Source organism: Centrocercus urophasianus, unplaced genomic scaffold (assembly GCF_019232065.1).
Source record: "Centrocercus urophasianus isolate 14NV4802_14NV808 unplaced genomic scaffold, USGS_Curo_1.0 seq_15, whole genome shotgun sequence".
NCBI lineage: Eukaryota > Metazoa > Chordata > Aves > Galliformes > Phasianidae > Centrocercus > Centrocercus urophasianus.
Window position 1 is genome coordinate 28,635,415 of NW_024884697.1, and position 13,778 is coordinate 28,649,192.

General features: G+C 38.7%; 1 protein-coding gene across 1 annotated transcript in view; it reads right to left on the reverse strand.

The window, feature by feature from the left end:
- NELL2 (neural EGFL like 2) overlaps positions 1 to 13,778 on the reverse strand; it is a 142,228-nt gene that overhangs the window by 28,002 nt on the left and 100,448 nt on the right. Inside the window, exons 14-15 of the mRNA XM_042816304.1 lie at positions 11,821 to 11,943; positions 9,722 to 9,817 (exon numbers count right to left, since the gene is read on the reverse strand). Of these exons, the coding sequence (XP_042672238.1) occupies positions 9,722 to 9,817; positions 11,821 to 11,943 (219 nt within the window). The remainder of the gene's footprint in view (positions 1 to 9,721; positions 9,818 to 11,820; positions 11,944 to 13,778) is intronic.

A 13,778-nucleotide genomic window follows, 5' to 3' on the forward strand; every position in this document is an offset into this window, starting at 1 on the left:
GGAGCAGAAATGAGATGACCTATGACTTATCCAGACATCTGCCACTGCCTTTTTATGCAAGATTTGTCACCTATTCAACTCTCCCCACGTGTCTTGACTTCCACATCTGTAAAATGGGGAGAAAGCACTTGTACCAGCTCTCTGCTTTTGCTTGTACAGGGAATGATATTTGGGAAACAGCCCCACACCAGGGAGCAAGAGCTGTAGGAGAGGCCAATCTGTTTATGAATATGAAGATTCAGCTTTTATTAGCACACAGCTGAAATTTGATGGAATTATTAATGATAATAACAATTCAGCTGACATTCATTAATTCGTTGATAGATCTTTATGAAATATGCCATATGATTTTTCTTCCTAGTGACAGTACTTTCTCAATCTGAATTTGCTCTTATTCTATAAACAATATGTGCTCAAGATTCATAAGCTCTTTAAGAATAAAATCCTTCAAATCCATTATTTTTTTTCCATGAGGAAAATAAATGTATGTTGATTTTCTTGGAGAAGAGTCTCAGCAGAAATTGTGCAAGTTTTTCTTGCTCTCTCTGAAAATGATCTTTTGAGTTCTTTTGGGTCAGGGGAGGAAAAGGAAACTTTAGCCAGTTTGCACTCGTTATATGAATTTATATGCATAAGAGAAATCTCAGACAAGCCAAAGGGGACAGAGAGGTGATCACAGCCCAGACAACCTGCATTTGTTTTATCCTTATCTACCAGGTTGTTGCTAGACCTTACATTGTGTTTACTGTTTACTGAATTCCCAACTGATAAATATTCCCAACAATTTGGGAATATCACAGAATGTAATTTGCCTGCGGGTTTTCATCTTCTGGATCAACTCTGACCCCTTCTTTCAACCTTCACCTCTTCATTTGAGTATGTTTTAGAGGGAGAGACAGACCTGTCTTTTGCCTCCTATAAGCCCTGTGAGCAAATCCAATGCTGCAACACACGTCCCGCGTGCTGCTCTCTGCCCTACCTCCACAGGACTTCAGTGTCAGAGAAGATGCCAGCTAAAAGAGAGGTACAGTCAGAAAAGAGTTAAAGCCTTGCCTCTACTTAATTACTGACAGTATATGTTCTTGTCATTCCACTTTTGCTCAATTAAAAAAAGAGACTGCACTGTTCACCTATTTATTGCCCAGAGTTCCTTAAGATGTAATATATCAGATGTTTTACTGTGATTTTAAGTTAGATAATCTCAACAAATTTTTCACAAACATATCTAAAAAGATTATACAAATGCATCACACTCAAGATCCTTATGAGGGTACAGTCTTTTTTAGAAATCATCCTTATCTTGACTTTAATTAAACCATAGTGTATTCATTACTTCTTAGAGGTAAAAGCAAAAGTAACAGCTTGTTTTGTTTTCATGCATTTTGGACTGGGCAGCTATTCACTTAGAATCATAATTAGTTGTGGAGGAGGCAGATGATTTATGAATAAAGCTATGAACATACTGCATATTATAGTTCCTCCAGCTAAACACTAATAGGATTCCTGCTCACCCAAGGCCTGACTTCAAGAATATATTAAAGCATTTCTAATTCACCAACACGTTTCATGGTCCTTGCTTGTTTTTCTTACTCTTGGTCAGAGATACCGTGGTCAAACAAACAGTCTTGATCATCAATGGCAACAATGAATCAGTCCAAATGGACATTTTAGAATGACTCATTATGAACAGTTATTATTGTTACTTCACAGAAATAAGTTAGCAAAAATGGATCACGTGCAAAGATGAAAGACCAGGCATGCAGCTCATCAAAACAGCACAGCAGTTTATATGTCAAAAGAACTGTATTAATTTGTATCAGTTCAGTACAAGGCCCAGTTTTGGTGACATGAAAGCATGAGGAAGAAGATCAGTTAAGAAAACAGTTATTTTTATCTGGTTTACCTAGAAACCAAAACAGATGAGCAGTATAAATAAATTGCTTACTTATTTATAGTCAACTTCTTTTAACTCAAATTTGAGTTCTACGATTCTATGATTCTATTAGATAAACAGAACTCTATGGGACTTTCAGCAATACTCATATATCTTCAGCCTGTCATCTGAGAACCAGCTCCTGCCCATCAACTATCAAGGTCACGTTTGCCTTTTTTCTTTATTTTACCAGATGTATCGTATGAACAAAGCTACTGGACACAATAGGTGCTGTGAATATGATGGCTTCCAACCTCGTAAGTTTATGAAAAGCATATCACAGGAGTGTAGGAAAAAATATAGAAACCAAAAGTCACTTTGCACTCTGCTCCAGAGTGCCAAATAAGACTTTTCAGAGGCTTTCTAGGAACTTCAGATTTGACAGAGTACATATGAGTCCCATCTGCCTGGAACAGTCAGTCTGTGTTACTGAAGGCATTTCTTCTTATTAATCATTAGTCAGAAGTAGATCAATATATTACACTCTAATCAAACAATAAAAAGCAAGCAATGTGGAAGTTCATTTTCAGAGAATTGCTGTTATAACAAACAGTTTACGTGAAATTGAGGCAAGAGAAAAGAAAAAGGAAAGTGAATGGAAGGCATTGAGAATTATCATAGTAACAGTTTTTTAAAGTAGATTTAGCTGTTATGTTTAAAGCAGACATAGAAATTAATGATTCCCCTAATTTGGGCTATCATGTTATAATCTGCTTTTCCTACAGTAAGTGAGCATTTAAAATGGAATAACATAGAGTAAGGTTTAGCATCGCTGAACAGAATAGTAATTTGTATTATCTTGATAAACCAAAGATTGCTCAAAGATCATTATTCTTGTCTCTGCAATAAGTAATTCACATGCAAAAACCATCTTTGAGAAGGCCAAGCCTACTTAGCAGACCACTCATTAACCAGCCTGTGGGACCTGGGTAATGGTTTTAAGTAGCAAAGATGCAAGTTATAAAGCAAGATGTTTCAGCATCCTCAGCAAAATCATTTCATTATTTTTAGCATCTGTATCCTGTCTCTTTCTGCTGAGATGAAAACTACAGAAAATATTAATTAAACGCCGGTGCGTGCTGTAATTCAGAATGGTTCTTAATTCGGAGTCAGATCCTGAGAATAGAACATACAGTTAGATATTTGCTGTCAAAAGTTTAAGTTAAATCATTTAAACATGATACTGAGAACTTCATGTCTGCAGCTACGTTTCAGCCATGGCCAAAAAGACCGCAGCTTCCATAGATCAGGATGTCAGGAGATTTATTAAGAAAATCAGGACCACTCACAATGACTCAAGGATGATAAGTAGCAGTGACCACTCAGAGCTAGGGTGTACGTGCCTCTAAGCCCAACAGTGAGGGGGACACAGCATATCCAGCATCCCTCCTCACTCACCTCATCCCAGCCAGGTGCCTGGGCTCCATGGGGACCTGCCACCACCACCACCTCACACAGCTGCAGTGCCAACAGCAGTATGCAGCCCAGAAGGTCAGCTGGATCTCACCTGCCTGACTCCACAATTTATCTTCTTTGGGATTTGTTCTGGATGATTTTTATTATTTTAGGGAGGATTGCATCAAGGGGCAACTTTGAGTAGTTTATGAACTTTGAAAATGACTTCAGTTGAAATACCAGACTTGAACGACTCTAAGAGGCCTGACTTTTGGAGTTAGATGAAATCTCCATTCCCTGTCCACTGGATTCTATTGACATTTTACACTTCAAGTAGGCTCATGTACTAATTGCTTTTAACAATTTTATCCGTGGTAGGTTAACCCAACATTTCTGTATTTCTGCAAGTTGAAGTCAGCTCTTGAATTTTATTTAAACACTGCTTGCTGAAAGTACCCTGAAAGTTCTCAATCTCACACCTGGGAGCTTCTCAAAAGGAGAGCCTGAATCAGGCATCAGTCCAGACATCAGGACTCAAGCAAGCAAGCAATTTGTCCTGGCAAACAAACAGCTTTCCCTGTCTGGACTGTGAACTCTTTAAAGGTTCTCTTTATTACTTGAGGTTTTTGCAGAACCTTGAACGCATGCACCATGAATCTGAGCCTTTTAATATTCTCGTTGTAAACCCCAATCCTACTATCAATAATTAAAATTTTCATTTTAAAAATAAAGCTAAGCAAAAGGCAGGTTTCTGAGCTATGGCAGTTTTTTACTACAGTACTTTCAGAGCTTACTGACAGTTTTTACTAGATTGGAGCCAAGAATTTTTAAGAGTTCTGCCAAAAGTAATCCCAGTTCTTTCAGAATTAGTTCAATGCTCTATGGGCTTCAAATGCCATTTTGTCACAGCTTTAGCTTCAGAGCCTACCTGGACACAAGCTGACTGAAATTGTTTTAGCTGAACACCAAGGATCAAAGGCTTAAATGGAAACAATTCTCATATGATGTTGAAAGTACTATTATACTTCACCATGTTTTTGCAAAATCAACACAGTTAACAAGTTTCTGGGTTACTTTGGCAATGCCTTATATTCCAAAACGTGCAAAACTATTTTCCTATCCACTAGAATGTCAGAACTAAAAGATTTTCACAAGCTTCCTTTGGAAATGAAATAATAATAGCCTTCAAAAATCTGAATTCTCCTACTATCATTGCTGGTGCACATGAACAAATTAATTTGGATTTGCTAAGAAGTGTAACAGTCACACATGCTAATTATTTAGCCTATATAGAAAGAAGCACAAAACAAAAAGAAAGAGAGACCTGATCAATAGCAACCATTCCATCTAAGCTACATTTTAGTATTTGGAACTACATGTTAGGGACAACATATTGACATTTTTTTTTAGCTACACCAAAGTCTTTTTCTTTCTTCACGAGGTATTCACACCATTTTTCTATTTTTGTTTGAGCTCTCCATATGTGCAAAAAAATACAGAGAAGAGCCAAATAATATACTTTCCTAAAATTGGCTATTTCTTATAGGAGATCTGATGAAAGAGAGTGGGCTCATGTATCTTATGCTGACCATTTTTTCATAAATTCAGTTATGCATTTAATTACACCATCAGTATTAATATAGGGCTGAGTAAATGTACAGACTGTAAGTAATCTTTTTTTTCTCAGTGTGTCCTTTTAAACCTTACAGCTTTGTGCGCCAGGTTATTTCAGCAGTTTGCCATGGCACATTTAATAACAGGTGGGTATGATTCCTTTGATATCCAAAGAAAGTTTGTTATCAAGAAATGTAAGCCACAGCTAAAGGTCCATAAAGAAGCCATGTACTTCCAACCAACTTGTTACAAAAACTACATCAAAACACTACTAGTAGTAAAACTCTGCTATTTGATCTCATGCATAATTAAAAAAGGACCAAGGGAATACTCAAAGCACAAAATGAATGTAGGAACTCAAAAGAAAAGCTGACAAACAGCAAAAATGCAGTAATCTTGTATGTATGAAAATATAGCCAAACAAATTCACTGTTCATCAAATTAAAAGGGTGTTACAGTACCATCAAGGCAATCTAACAAAATTGTCCTATGCTGGATTCTGAAATAAAGCAATGTTCAAACACAATTTAAAACAGCATTTAAAAATGCCTACTGAAGAATTCATAATTTTACAATCAGGGAGGGCATTGTAAGGTATTCTGAACAAATTTAACTGGTAGAAATATTTTGAGATTCCCTAGGTAGTCTCAGCTTTCCATACTGCAGGAGACTGTGCTTTACTAGTTTAACTACTCCTATGCCTTGTAAGACTTGAAAATCTTTTAACAAGTATACAAGCCAACAAATGCATCCCCAGTGTTAATGGTGCTTAAAGCTGCTTCCTACGGGAAGAAAGACTTCTCCAAATCTCATTTTGATGTCCTATTACCAGCTAAAACAACAAGAAGTAGTGCTGGATGTTGATGTTTCTGCACATGATTCTTACATCTGTCTTCTTATTCCACTGATGCATTTTCAACAAGGCACAGGCCACAGTTAATTTAAAAGGCTTGCACAGAAAAATCTAAAGCATTGCAACTGCTTTGTTAGCTTCAAGGCACTTCAGAGTGAATACTTCTTCTCATGAAAACAATGTCTGACTGAAAGTACTAAGTGATGCTCATTCTCATATTATAGAGAGCACAGTGCTGACACCTCTGAAGAACCATTTGGAAGTAGGAAACTTTATGAAATGCAATGCCCATTACAGCACTTAGTTACACAAAGCTTTGCTTCTTTGCAAAAGCTGCATTGTGTTTGGGAATTTGACAGACCCTTTTCATGGTAGCTGACAGGTGAAAAGAGTTAAAGCTATGCCTGTGAACATGTGCAAACTTCTGGTACTACTCTACCCGAATCAGGAAAGCTGCTTAGTACTCTGGGTGAATAGGCATGCCCTAAAGCCACATTTCAATGTCAGGATAATTTCATCAGAAAATTTCTAAACTCTCCCATCAGAAGCCGGCAATTTGCTTCCTACTCACTGCTTCTGTCCAGTCCCTGCTTCAGCTTCTCCCCCTCTGCTTGGGAGGCTCAGAAAGCTGTCAGTCACATCACCAGTAGGCCCAACTCAACTTCCAGTTTGTATCTTTTAGCTTCCACATTAATAGCCAACTCCAGTTCATCAGCTGTTCACTGGAACCGGTGCCAAAGGGTCTGATCCCTTACTACAAGCTGTTCCCAAATGCAGCTTTGATAGATGAACAGTGGAATAGAGTATGTACCCTACCAACAAGAGCACCAGCACCAGGTGAGGTCTTTTGCCAAACAGCATTGTTAAATATTTAAGGGAATGTTCTGGGATACAGCAATCCCAGCCATTTCAGCTCAGGTTTCATCGTGTCCTTAGTCAACGGCCTGTCCTGTAACATTAAAGTTTCGCTTCATAGATAATAAATGGGAAGGGACAACATCATCCTTTTCAGGTTTTAAGAAGAACGGAGAGGGAATATATGTGCAGAGCTGGGGTTTGGAAAGGATGTGGAAAGGGATGAGGTACTAAACCAAGTTGAATGTGAGCCAGTTATGTACCCTTGTGGAAGAGAAGACCAAGAGCACTAGGAAGAGCATTACGTCCCCTCTTTTTCATGCTGTTGAGACAATACCTGAAGAGCTGGCTGACTGAACACTGGAACTGGTTCCCCAGAGAGACTGTGAAAACTCCAACTGAAGATACTCAAAATCCAACCGGACAAAGCTGTGAGAAACCCATTCAATTTGACCCTACTTTGAGCAACTAGATTGGACACGATCATCTCCAGAGGTCCCATTCTACCCCATCCTCTCTGCAGTTCTGAAATGATCTATTAAATCATCCTTTTGTAGGAGTACACAGTAAGAACTGGTGATTGTGTTTTTTAGGGTATTGCTGGGTTGTGGATTCAATCTCCGATTGTTAGATAGTTCTAGCAGCTACCGACAATTTGCATTACATTACATGTTTTAAGTGAAAAATGCCAAAAATCTTTAACAAGCAGTTTTTAAATATGTGTCATAAATAGAAAGAAGTAATATGTGATTTAAAAATAGATTTGGCATCTTTACATCAGTCACCCTTCCTGCTTGTATGTGATTGCAACTAAAGATGTCTGTTTACAAAAGTTTATATCTCTTTTGGAGATAAAGTGACTGTTCAACAAGGGAAGCTTCCAGCATAAATTGTTTATCATGTAAATGTCTTGATCACTTCAAGCCTAACAAAAACTACCTTCAGGAAATTCTGCCACATTCACTGGAAATGAATATGTACTGTCTGAAGCTCAGATTTTCCTCTATGGCTGCACATTTCTAGCAATGCAATATCAGAAAGAACACAAAATCTTTTCCATTTGTCACTCTGAAGGTATTTCAGACTGTATGGGTTTCAAATCTATGTCTAATTTTATTCTAATCCCACTCTTGGGCATTAATCCAACTGAGGTGACCAGACTTATACCCATGTGAATGAACTCTAACATGATTTATTTCACCAGTAACAACGAATAAGATGTCGAATGAACCTCCACCAGGACAGAGTGGTCTCTTCTTGCAAAACTGACCAACAAAATTGGTTTGGGGCAGCCAAACTTTCTCCAAATCATTATAATAGTATCACTAGCTCAGAGGTATCAGAACCAAAAGTAGCATAATAACCTTTTTGATAAATACTGAGATCAAGTATTCAGAAAATATAGTATGAGGCTTACAAAGACATTCAGATCTCACCCAACCCTACTGCCTGCCCTCCTGCAAGTTTTGTGATGAAAGAAAAAGCTGTGAAGCCAAGAGCCTTGCTGCCCTGCAAGGGCCTTTGAGTCTAAATATCCAGAAGCTAAATCTAGGTCAGCCTTTGAACTTTCTGTTTTGGGAAGAGTGTCCATGGCTTCTCCTCTAAAGAAGAGAACAGAAACAGGACTTTCAGGGGGCAATTCAGACAATCCACAAAGATCTCCCATTTGATAGTGGATGTTAATTTTGACTAGAGAAAGAGACTGAAGCAAGGAGGTTTGTAGTCCACACACTTCAGGTAGAAAAAGTTAGAAAAGATGAATCTGGTCCTTGAAACGATTGATGTTATGCTTAGCTGATAACAGCTGGATGCTGCAAGGAACAGACGAAGCAAATATTACTAAAACAAAGTAACTGTTTTAATACTTGAGCCTTATCTTAGCAAACAAACTGTTCCAAGCAAAAAAACAACACTGATACATTGAAGAGACCTTGATATCCTATACCATACTATTTCTAGGCTGTGAAAAAGTGAAAAAATACTTGAAAACTTGCCATTTTGACATTTTTCTAGAAATAGATCAACAGTCAGAATGCTGCTTTTCACACAGCACCCCTCTTGTGCACTGTGGCGATATCCTTTCAACTACAGCAGAATGAAAACAATCACATTTCTCATCTCTCAAATGGACCAGATAATACAGAATTCGGATCAGTCTGTGTTTTTCATTAAATTGGACATGTTTACAAGTCAGACAAAAGCAATACTTGCTCAGATGACCTCCTTTCCTTTGCTTGGAAGATTTATTGAAGGCAATATAGAATGGCAACAATAGTCAATCATAGGCAGCAGACTGCCCTTTTATTAGGCATATTGAAGCCAATTAATCTAAGTGAGCTTTCTCCCTTTATCTCCTGAGGGCACATACTGTTAGAATGCATTAAAAATTCTGTAGCAATAAATAAAGGTGCTGAAATTATTCATTTGAACTTTGAGAAATTATTTACAAGCACTTGAGATGCTAAGTATTAACACTGTACATTTTCTGCTGGGCAAAGTGCCTGCTGCTGTAATTTGTGTAGATCCAAGACTTAAAAAATAAAGCTCTAAAACAAGGCTTTGTTGTACAACCATCCTTGGGGACAGCATGGAGAGAAAGGAATGCCTGCAAGAGAAAGGAAAAGCAGCAGGAAAACTGAAACCTGCCTTACACTGAGTAAAAAACACTGAGTTGATGCAGAAATCTCCACTTGAGGTTATAAGTGAACTAGACATGTTTGCAGCACAGAAATAATCAATTACTGGGATTCATTTCTAGATGTTGGGTTATCTGCCATTCACAGGAGATAATAAAGGCCATTTCAGGTGAAAAGCAATTCTATAATAATCTTATTAATTATGAAACATCAAAACCCAAGATGTCTTAATTCGTGTTCTCATTTTTGCAGTCCATGTGTTTCTAATTAGAACTCCTGTAATGTATTCACTTGGGAGGCATATAGGAAAAGTGAGTAACACTGTAGCAGCAGCTTCCTCTTTTAGGGCACACACTTAAAACTCTCCTTTATTCTTGGATTACCTCCAGCATCCTTCTTGGATTTCCTTCACCATAAATTCAATTAAAATCTTACCAGTCTCACAGCTGGGGCCAGTGAAACCTTGTGGGCAGGCACACACATTGGAAGCAATACAGGCTCCTCCATTCCGGCACCCATCTTTGCAAAATGCTGGAACAGTAAAAGCATAAGAATTAACAAAATTACCCTCAGTATCCACACAGGTGTCCCCAGGCGCCGGCAGACTGAGACACAGTCTGATGACCAGCACAATCCTCACAGCACTGACTGCAGAGGCTGCTTCCTCTGAAGGACAGAGGTCACTAAAGATTGTTTATAGCCCCCCTGCCTCATTAGCCAGATGGACTGACAAGCTACAGGAGATTAGAGTAAATCATATGATGGCAACAATCTACATATGTACTCCTTCCTATGCACCAGGAAGCAGTGAATGAACTCTTCTTAGGATAACACTGTTCTTAGCATCCTAAATAAAAGCATGAGCATTGCAGGCACAAATGAGCACTGAATCAGCTGGCTACCTTCCGCCATCATTCAGAGATTAAATTGGAAGATAGTCATTTGCCTCCAGAGATTCTGAAAAACTCAAAAACATTTACCGTTTACAATTTGAAGCCAATCCCTGGATTTGTTTGTTGGTACACTGCAATCTGAGAAGCTGCGCTCACATATTTAGGCAATTCAGCATTCTCCAGATATAGCTATGAATATTTAGGCTTTTCAGCATTCTCCAGATATAGTTGTGCACTAAAGAAATCTCTCTGCAGGCACAAAAATGCAACTGGTTCTGATATACAACACAGCAGCTGTTTAATTGCTCTGATCTGCAATATGGAATGAGCAATTCTCTGCTCACACAAAAGAACAGAAAACAAGAGTTGAGTGCATAGTCCAAAGTGTGCAGCTCTGGGGTCAGTGGGCCCTGCATCTGTAACCAGCCACAGGATGGGGTCTGCAGCCCCATCTGAGACACAGGTATTAGGAATGTGAGCCTTCCAGGTCTCCATTCTGAGGCTTCAGCCTCTTGATGAGACCCTTATATGGAGTGCTGGTGCAAGAGGGCCCAGCGAAGGGAGGCCACAGCCATCAGAGATGATGCTCTGCCTGAAGGACACCTACGCCACAGCTGGGGCTGCAGAGAAGGACACTTTCCAATAGGGTCTGAGACTTCTGCACACTCCTTTAATACAAAAGAAAGGAAGGGTGCAGTTTTCTGCCGTAGTGGGGCCACATGTCCTGTGAAATGTAAGATCTACACTCAGACCTCTTGACCAAGAAACACAGGTGCTATAGGGTTATGCACCTTGTCTTCGACCCAAAGAAATCCCAATTACTTTTTCATGAGCTGACAGACCTTCACCTGTGAGTTCAAAGATCAAGGACACTTCTGAGAGGAGCAGCTGTGGTTTGAACCTCCTCAGGCTAACCTGGATTTCCCATTCCCAGAGGAGAGAACTCAGTGTAAAGGGGGTCATTTACTGACATCTCTCACATCTCTCCCTCTTTCTCTGTGTTTGGCTGGGAACTGACGATGCTAAGATGTTTTACAGATGGGTCATTATGTTAGGAATATTTAGAAGAATCATACTGTGGCTCAGGTGAAGAAAAAGACACCATTAAGATCATAAGCAAGCCTAGCAATTAGAGAAATACTGGGCTTGGCCTTAACACAGCAGCAGAATGAATCTGTGTCGTTATCAATGCTGAGGCTCCATGGAGTCTGACACCTAACAGATAAAGTGGGAACTCTTGGTATGCAATTGCTGCAGTTAGACAACTTCTCACATCTGAGCCAGTTCCCTGCAGTTGCACTACTTTTGTTATCAGGTATTTTCTCCATTCAGTGTTATGAGTTTGAGGACTCCCAGGGACTTGAGCCCAATAGAATCATCCCTTCTGATGTGAAATACAACAGAATTTAAAGCAGCACTGTGTCTCCACCAAGTGTATGCGCCATCCTCAAATCACTATGAACTCAGTCATATGCAGGGTCCCCGTGTACCTACCTATGAAGATCTTCTAGTAGGTGCAAGACCTAAATGCCTAGCCTAGCATTTTGCCCGTCTTCTTCAAGGTATGGCAACAGATTTGTATTAGCAAAGCACCTCACTGAGTTCAAGGAATGCTGAATCCCCAGGTTCTCAGCCACTTACCTTTACACACAGTCCCATTTCCAGTGTAACCCAGCTTGCAGACACAGTTGTGCCCACCCACAGTGTTGAAACATAGCGCATTTTCATCACAGTTGTGCTGGTTTGTTACACACTCATCATGCTCTAGAAAATGAAAGAACAATGGGATGTTCTTGAAGTTTTAAAATACACAGAAGCTTTTTAATAAGAGAGAAGTAGTAATTAGTGATAACTTGGCTATGTCAACATGAAACAATGGGGTAATTAGGTTATGTGTTTTTAACACATACTTCTATGTGAGAAATGTGTTGGAGCACAACTCCACTTTCATTAATGGAGAACTACCATTATTACACTTTTCACATAGGCTACATGGTTCTCGTAAACATCTGTCAAAGAACTGGCTAATATACTGAAGATCCATATAATAATTCTACTGCATAATTTATACATGCAGGTTTATCCTGCATGGGATTCATAGGATTTCCTTCAGAAAGATGACCAGTGGTGCAAGTCACACACTCCAAGCTGCAAGAACAGTTTGCAGAAGTCAGGACTTAAAATATAGTCCTTGTTTTCCTTCACTTCAGTGTGTACTCTACTCGCTTTTAGTTGAGTTAAGTAACCAGGAAACAAAGAACAGGCTGCTCCTCAGAATGAGGGACAAAAGAAGCATGATCTAAGTGTTTCTGCTGGTGAACATTTTAATGTTTTAGTTTGTGGTTCTTTAAAAAAATGGAAAATGCAATTTCAAAAGATGCTTTGAAGTATCTTTTCCAAATGTCAGAAGAATTGCTTGAGTATATTCAACATGCAGTATCTTAGTCTGTAGGCATCATGAATAAAAAGCTTCCATCTTCTGAAATTATTCCGTGTATTTTCTTTAAATCAATAGTATTTACTTAAACATAAATTATCTCAGAGTACCCAAAAATTTAATTTCGGTAAAATCAACTGTTTTGGGAACATAAAGCTACATAATCTGAATCAGCACACATGAACTAGTCTGCATTTGAGGCTTTCATAGCCACCATTCTGTCCAGGTTTTACCAAATCTTATTAGTGCAGCTTATGGCAGTTCTGGCTACGACACAAGTCTTAAATCTGAAACTAGATGCTCTTTCTTCCCTTGTCTTGGCTATGTCACACTGCTCTGAATCATCTGCTTTATAATAAAGAATTGAAGTCTGCGCATATCCCGCAGGACTGTCAGGAAAATAAATTTGTTAACACTTGCAAATCACTATGGAAGAATTCGACTTGCTATTCAATACTAGCCATAAACCACAGGAGTATAAAACTGGCAGAATGGCACATCCCTAATCCATCAGTAGACATAAAGTGTCCTATAGCAAAACAAATACCCATTGTTTAACAGGAGGAAAATCACCAAAACGAAAATAATCAATTTTAAACAATTCATGGGGTTCTTTAGTTTGCTTTATTTTGGTTTAGGGTTTTTCTGCTTATTTTATAGCAACATCCTGATGTCCTTGTTCCAAACAGGGACTGAGTCCCCACTGGATACAGCCAAGCTGAGGCTGCAGGCCTCTGCCCTGAAGCGTGAGAAATAATTACTTTGTTCTCAGCATTAATAACTAAAACTGATATTGTTCACAAATGATCCAGCCCCTCAAATCTGGTTACGATACTTGACTCCAGCCTCCCACCGCAGTGTAATCTCTCATGCTGGCTGAAGTAGTATTTATATTAGATCAGTCATAAAATTAAAGAATGTCACGCTCATACAAATGAGGTTAAAAGTATTATCTATGCTGTAATCATATTCTGGCTTTGTTTGTGTTAATATCATGATATCATTTATATGTAATATGCCATTTAAATATAAAATATACACTGCTTTCTCATTTGTAAAAGTTTTATGTAACGTATGAAAGGAAAATAGCTATGGAAATGTAAGAAACATTATGCACTCAGCAGGCCAAAATATCTTGCGAAAACATTATTCTGGGATCTCA